A 7,817-nucleotide genomic window follows, 5' to 3' on the forward strand; every position below is an offset into this window, starting at 1 on the left:
CCAAGGCTAAAAAGTAAATAAATCCGAAACGACATGGACAATTGTTATGATGCATTCATCCAGTTTCAGTAATCTCAGGAACCACCGGACATCGTGGAGCTGCAATCCAAGACATGATTCACAATCTCCCAGACAGAAAGCTCTCTCTAACAAGTGGGATACATTCAATACTACCATGGCTGGAATAGACGGTTTCAGAGAAAATATGGGTAGTGATCTGAGACCCCAAGACTGTACATTATACTGAGAAGAAAAGCCAAAATATTTCCAACCTAGTTTTTTGATTATAGAAGATGAAAAGTTGTTCACTAGGCTCCATTTACCTTCCAAGTGTTACTAGCGTTTATTGCGTTTGACCAGAGAGAGTGACCTACACAAGGGAGGGGGATAAGTTGCCTCACTATATACATTGACAGAAGAAAAGCTCGATACCGATCCTAAATTAAAAGACTTTGTACCCATCTCAGATATTCTCAATATAAAAATAAAATATTTGTTGGGGGGTGATTCGCCAGTACTGTTAATGCATGACAGTCCAAATTTGAAAGACTTCATATTGAAAGTCCAATCTAGAGTGCACAGGTACCCTATGGTCTGTTGTGAGTGTTACAACGGATTGCTGTCCAAGGTTAATACACACAGCTTGAGATAAGCTGCTTTTTGAAAGGGTGAGAGAATTGGCTGATGTAACTGTAACATCTCCCAATACTCAGCCTATTGTGCACAGAAAAGTTTTATAGTCCGTTTCTGTCAACAATTTTTACAATTGTTGGCAAGCAACCGATAAGCACGAAGAAGGAGTGACATTTGAGCACTTCTGGGCAACAGAGGAGAAATGACTGTTTAGGAAAGTGGGATAAATGTACATGTTGATTATTACTTCTATAAGCTCCTCAAACAAACAAAAATGGTTGGCACACATGCTAATTTTCTATTTGACTACAGAATACTACCATGGCATTCATCTACACTGAGGAGGGTTAATTAAGTTTATCCTCGGTCATTTTGAAGAAAAACTGAAATAACATATCTTCTATTTTCTGTTGCCTTGAAGAAAAGAAAGCAATGTCACAGGTATGCACAACTGGTCCAGTGCCCTCTAAGAATAGAAACAAACATTGGCCTTTTATTTGATTGGTGGACACCTATACGTTTCTGTGCATGACATGCTGATTCACATAAAACTGGAGCCATGGCATCAATGCTTCACTAACAAACGTATGACAAATAAAGGTGCACATCTAGGCTTCTGCATTCCACAAAATCTTTGAGCAAATCAACATGCTCCAATCAAATCAGTCACAAATAAACCACCTACAAGTTTTATGAAATGGTCATGCATAAAACGTTCTCACTCAGTCATTCAGGACATTGAAAAACTAGAATAAAACTGAAAAAAGAATCCTCTGCTTACCGGTTATTAAATGGGCGAACTCGCACAGCTACTGTCACTGTGCTGTTTTCCACTTGTAGGACATTTTCGTCTGTGTGCATCATCTGAGCAGCAATCTCCCCTTTCAACGGACGAGGACATGCTGCTGGGGTAAGGTCTTGAGATCCTTTGGGTCTGCTACCTAGTAAAGGGTTAAATGGGCTGGTTTTATTTGTTGGTGCAGCTTGCAAAAAGTCAAGTCGGCTTCTAGGTGTCGTAGATGACGAGGAATTCCTATTATGTTGTGTTGTGACACATTTTGGTATAGAACCAACTCTCTCTATTGGCTTGGGAGTTCTAGTTTTATCCAAACTTCCGTATTTGCGATCTGGTGTTTTAGTAGCTACCTTTGACATCTTAGGAAATTGATCACATTCACTTCTTTTTAATCCAGATGGCCTTTTATCAATTTTTGCCATATTTGAAGGTTCAGACTTAAGGACTGTGGATTGGATTGCTGTATTAGCACCGCCTAAAGTACACTTCAAAGTAGATCCAACACTTCCATTTAAACCACTGTAATGAGAGATAGTTTCTTTGTGCTTTGGATCAGTTTTCAATTCAGGAACCTTGGGCATTCCCATCGACTGAAGATTAGACTGAGCAGTTAACAGAGATTGATCCGGTAGGTTAGTTGGGAAAGACATTGCGCTAGATTGGAGCTGATCGTTAAAATCCCCACTTGTAACACCAACTGTGTCACTAGCTGTGTTTGCATGAACCTTTTCTAGGGAACCAGCATTTATTCGTCGTTGTAGTGTCAGTCGCACTTCTGTTTTTATAGAGCCTTGTTCCACATTCTCATCTGGCTCCTTGCGACTTCCAGGAGTACCTTTGCTGGTAGTCTTTCTTCTCTGAAGAGTTAGCCTAGCCTCTTTTTTTGGTGTGGTGGGGCCCTCTCCAACATCTGGCATGGTAGAAATCACATACGTCCTATTAATTTCTTTGCTTTTATTCAAAGCCAACACTAGTTTGGCTTCTCTGCCCTCCTCTCGCCCATCTGGGTTAGGTGGTCTTGCAAACCGGCTGCTATTACTGTGGACATTGTATGGGCTGTTCGCACGGAAAGAAGAAATACTGTGCATGCTGGATCAGTTTCTAGTAGCCGTAAGCCAACACTGCAGCCAAGTCAAATGCAGGGAAGTGGGAAAAAGCACTCATTTACATGTGCAAACTGGATGTTTGATCATGACTTCATTCTAACCTACTGACTTGAACAGTACAAAATCCTCTGCTTGTGAAATATCCTGCAGAAAAAGGAAATTATTGTTACAACAAGTGCAAAATTAGTCCAAAAAGTAGGTCAGAAATGGTTACGCTTTATTTGATGACCCCAAACCTACACTAAAAATGTAACTACTGTCCTACATCATAAGCAACAATTCATTGTAAAATCTAAACGACAAGCAGTCTGGCTTACAGTGCAGCTCTTGTCCGGTTTGAAGGTAAAGTAATATTTTACATAATGAGGGGCCCCATTATCTGTGCCCGGAACTTTGGCTGGTAGTTCCACCACCAGAACAACTGATAGAAGGGCTTTGGTGATTGCAGAGTTGGCAGAATTACCAGAAATTTCACGGTGTACCCCAAGTCGATCCTACATGAACTTAGGACCATGTTGCCTGGGTATTGCTGAAGCTCTCAGACTTTCATACAGGATCTCGAAAGGATGCACTGTGCTCCCAGCCAGTCTTCTGCCTTCCGTGCCAGCTAGTGAATCGAGTATTCAGCAGCATGGGTACCCATGAGGGTCTATAATTATCTCTTACACAGCATTTTCTTGGAGTGGGGAGTCTAGGAATGTAGTACGAAGTGAAGCAACCCCCTAAAAACGGACACTGACCCAAAAGCCCTTCTTTGTGGACAATGACCCCGAAGTATTTGCATTCCTTTGGTAAACACTCTGTCCACCCCCAAACAACTAAGGAAATTATCTGTTTGAGCATAGGCTGGGAGACAGGTGTAGAGGAGAACAAAAAGAGGTCCTTTCCCACCCAATACGGCAAAAATGTTGAAAGCGCTTCCCACCACACCTCAGGGAACTCCACTGCTTCCAGATACACAAACACGCAGAGTTCAGAATCCAAAACCAGACTTTCAAGGTAATACATAACACAGGCCCCACCTACCTGAACAGATGCAGTTTCCTTCTACCAACCTACCAGATTCCTCCGCTCTGCCGGACTCCAACTCATACATATGCCACGAATACAAAGAACCTGATCCAGAGACTGGGCCTTCTCCTACATTGAAACAAAGTAGTGGAACGACCTCCCACTACACAGCAGAGCCTCCTCCTCCCTTCGTAAAATTCCACAAGAAGCTGAAGACCTGGCTTTTCGAGTAACCTCCCTCTGCCTTGGTGAGGCTACGTACAGACCTGCTCAGCACCAGGATACCCTCCCGGGTGATATGTATTTGTAAAGCGCACTATCACATAGCATTACTGTAGGAAAATGCCTTTTTGCATGATCACCCCTATTTTTGTTGAAAGTATGCTGCGGTTTTTTGACTTGTGTGCACTGCGACTCTGCTAAGCAGGCCCCATGGCAGGTGCTCTGGTCTGAAAAAGTGCCACCAGCAGTACACAACTTAATGGCCAAGAACCGTTCAAACTTAAATAAATAATGCTACTTTGGCGGCAAGTATGGAATTTATGTTGATGGGTGGTCCAGTGCTGTGCATGGCCTGCTGTTCAATGCACACTGCCTTTGATAGTATTATAACTAGCCACAGGGAACCATTGTAAAGATTTGAGCACGCTTCAGATGTACTTTGGTTCAATGATTCAGAAATGCAATGTGTCAGTGGATGGAATCATAAGTAGTATCCTCTAGGCTAGTTCTAGGATCAAAGGTATCTAACAAACTAGATCTATTGCCTAGATTCATACCAGGACCTGAAAAATAATTTGACTAATACAATCCTTGTCACCTTGGAAAAATAAGCTTTGAGAGGGGTGTTCAAAGAAGGTCTGGACCTTTGTCAGATATTTGGGATAGCCACATAAGGCACATTTACAAAGAATTATTGCGTTTACAGAATCAGGAATTTTGAAAATATAGCAGGGATCTGACCCTCCTCAACCCACACAACAAAAAAGTCACACCCCTCTGGCACTGTTCATCTGAAACCCTCAACCTTTAGACATCTTATAATCGGACTCTTTGTGACTAATAATATAAACTAAAGAAAAAATATATTACTGTATTTTTACTTGTGGTCAAGATCTTTGGAGGAAGAGTTTGTAAAAAATAAAATACAGATGTGCAGACAAACCATATGCTGTCATTATGTCTAATCCTCAAAGCTTTTTATTTTTCTACCGCACCTCATCCCTAATTTGTGGGATTCAACAGGAAATATTTTCATTTCCAGAAGCACGCATTCCTCAATGCTTGCAGGGCTTCAAAAGTGCGGTTTACTTTCCAAGCTATTTTTCCTTCCCACTCTGACTAGCACCCATAGCAACCAGAAGACTCTAGTGCCACAATTGGCTTCCACCCTCACTGTATTGGCAGGTCCATTTCCAGGCAGCGAAAAATGTACTCGATCACTCGCAATTGCGAGTAAAATTTTATCAGGTCGAGCTATTTTTAGCACCTACTAGTTTCATCTAGCGAGTAAACTTAGGCTGGAAAGGAACAGGTGTTCTGTTCGTTCAGAGAGTGAATGAGCAATAAAGACGCCATTAAATTAATATTACAAATATTTCAAAATATATCAGGAATTACAAATGCAAATTTTTGGGTATTAAGAAGTGTGTTGCAAACAAAGATTTAAATAGGAGCAAAACAAACCACAACACTTTTCTTGGTGATGTGTAAATGACACATATTTGGAGAAACTCTATTTCAAACATTATTGTTTGTACACTACATAGTGTTATCAGTAAAGCTGCATGTCAGAGGGAAAGTCTGTGGCCATTTCAATGTAAAATCTGCTGATTACAAATAACAGCGTGCTAGCACTACATTCTTTAGTTATGTATTTATTAAAAGTGATAGTTTTTAAACATGATTGGAGAAACATTCCTGCCGCCGCCCAGATGAAAATGCTGTTAATGAACTAAGAGGCAAGTCAGGGTTCATGTGTATCCTATATGTGGCTTGATTTGTATTATATATGGAAAGCTTAGTCTATCAAATCAAGCAAAAGAGTTTTTTGTTCAGCAGATATGCTGAACTCGCACATTTGAAGGTGCTCTCATATGTGATAATGAAGAAAATGGAGGCTCAATTAATCAAATTATTTACCCACGATCACATCATTTGAGCCAGTTTATGGGTCAAGAGCATTACAAATAGGTTGAGTAGAATATTTAAGTCACTAGACCTGCAGTTCTAGTAACATTGTTTGATATTTCGAGGCCCGATTTGTGTGATTCTCAGCTAAACTCAGCCTCACCACAATGCACAAAAACACTGAATAAAAACACATGCGTACCATACAAATGTCATTACCATCATCACCTGCCTGACTCCGTCTTCATAAATAGCTGTCAAGTGTCCCTATATGCTGCATAATGCCTTACCTGTATTTTAATCACTGACTGCAAACTTAACTGTATTGTTTCATTTTTTCCAACATCTGACTTAAACAGTCTGAACGCACAGTGATGTCTGCTTAAATGCCAGGTGCCTATTGTGACTAATGTGGTCACCAAGATACATATCATATAGACACTATAGTCAGGGCAACTGAAAAAATATGATTCTACGATAATATATTCCATATAATTATGGATTTGACACATTTGCCTAATCCGCCATCCATGACATAATCAACAGATATTAATAGAAAAAATATTTCTAGCTCAAAAGGATCAGAGGTTATTAAAAATGAAGCAACAGGTGATCCCACAAGGTGGAGGACCCTTCACAATGGCTGACAAGACATCTTTCAGATGCTTAGTAGATCTACCCTTTCATCTACTGACCTCTCCAGCTCTTCCAGAGTTCTGAAAGCCCCTAAAGACCTGGCTATTCGGCAAATTAATATTAGTCCCTGTCAGCACCTGTATACCCTCAAGGGTGACAAGTAGTGCTCTACAAATCTGATTAATTGGCTGATGGTTTCTCTATTTGGTTGTGAAACGGGTACTAATGAGGTGAAATATTTGCCCAGAAGTGTTACCATGTGAAAAAATTTCAAAATAATTAAGTACGAAATGGGCCAAATAATTTGACTTTTCTTGCAGCACAATTAAGTCATATCTGGTGCATGATTTTGACTTCTCCTGCCGCCTAATTCAAGTAGTCCTAACTATATGTCCAGGCACTGGCTTTCACGTAAAGAAAACATGAGATTTAGAAAGAGGCAACCCACACCTGGCAATGCTGTTTGGGAAGCAGATGTCTTCTGCCGTATACGGCTTGCATGAATGTCAACAGTGTGGGTCACAGTATTGTGCTCCGAACCCTTTCCCGCGACTATGTGTAACAGAGTTGTAATGAACGCTCACACTGTCATGACCGGGGTGTATAGTCCTATACACCGCACCGCTTTTAAGGAGCCCCAATCTTCCGGTTACCCCAGGTTCGAACTCACCTTAATTCAGTAAAAAGCCGCTTCTCGTTTTCGAATCAGGGCGCGTCAGCTCATTCGCTGGAAGTAGCACTGACGAAAATCCCGGAAGTCGAATCTTTGTTGACTCGAAAGGCCACCGGAGTTTGCGCTCCAAGCCTCGAGGTGAAGCCACACCACGCCTGCTTTCCTGTGAAGTTTCAGATTTCCACCTCCCTTTGACGCTCAGCCAGTAGACAGAGAAAAGGGGCGAAAATACATGGTTATCGGTTGTATTTAGCTGATGTAAATAGTAGCTTGTTTCATTGTAGTGCTTGTTTTTGTCTTATTTTCCTTAGGGAAAACTTGTTATTTTTTTCAAAATGTACACAAGTTTACTTATTTTAGTTGTATTCGAACATATTTTAATAAATATTTAACGTAATAACCATTACCCATTAACATTACTTTAATTTTCGTAGAAATAACTGTTGACAGTGCCTTTAGGGGTTCCGCAGACAAACGTCCATGGCGGTCTACTGACCTTCCAAATTGATGTTCGGGTGAATTCATGCCTGGTTTATGTGTTGGAATGTTGGAATTATGAGACAACAGAGGACCACATTTTGTTTCTGGTTTTTGACATGCTGAAGCGGGACCAGAATTATGTGCTCGGGCCGGTCGACCCTTTGGTGCCTGTCTGAATCAAGGCTCTCTCCCTGTTAACAACCTATGGTGCTATTTAAGGCCAACTCAAAAATTCAGTAACCTGGTACTGTCCAGGCTTCCTGCGGAGTTATTTACCACCACTAGACAGTAAATATTATGGGATTTACCACCCGTGCAAGGACACTTTTTCCATGTCGCTCCTGTGAGGTGT

General features: G+C 41.0%; 1 protein-coding gene across 1 annotated transcript in view; it reads right to left on the reverse strand.

The window, feature by feature from the left end:
* KIF14 (kinesin family member 14) overlaps positions 1-7,019 on the reverse strand; it is a 625,766-nt gene extending 618,747 nt beyond the window's left edge. Inside the window, exons 1-2 of the mRNA XM_086957758.1 lie at positions 6,983-7,019; positions 1,415-2,679 (exon numbers count right to left, since the gene is read on the reverse strand). Coding sequence (XP_086813884.1) covers positions 1,415-2,517 — 1,103 coding nt within the window. The 5' untranslated portion in view covers positions 2,518-2,679; positions 6,983-7,019. The remainder of the gene's footprint in view (positions 1-1,414; positions 2,680-6,982) is intronic.
* Positions 7,020-7,817: the final 798 nt, after the last annotated feature.

Source organism: Lissotriton vulgaris, chromosome 1_1, assembly GCF_964263255.1.
Source record: "Lissotriton vulgaris chromosome 1_1, aLisVul1.2, whole genome shotgun sequence".
Lineage (NCBI taxonomy): Eukaryota > Metazoa > Chordata > Amphibia > Caudata > Salamandridae > Lissotriton > Lissotriton vulgaris.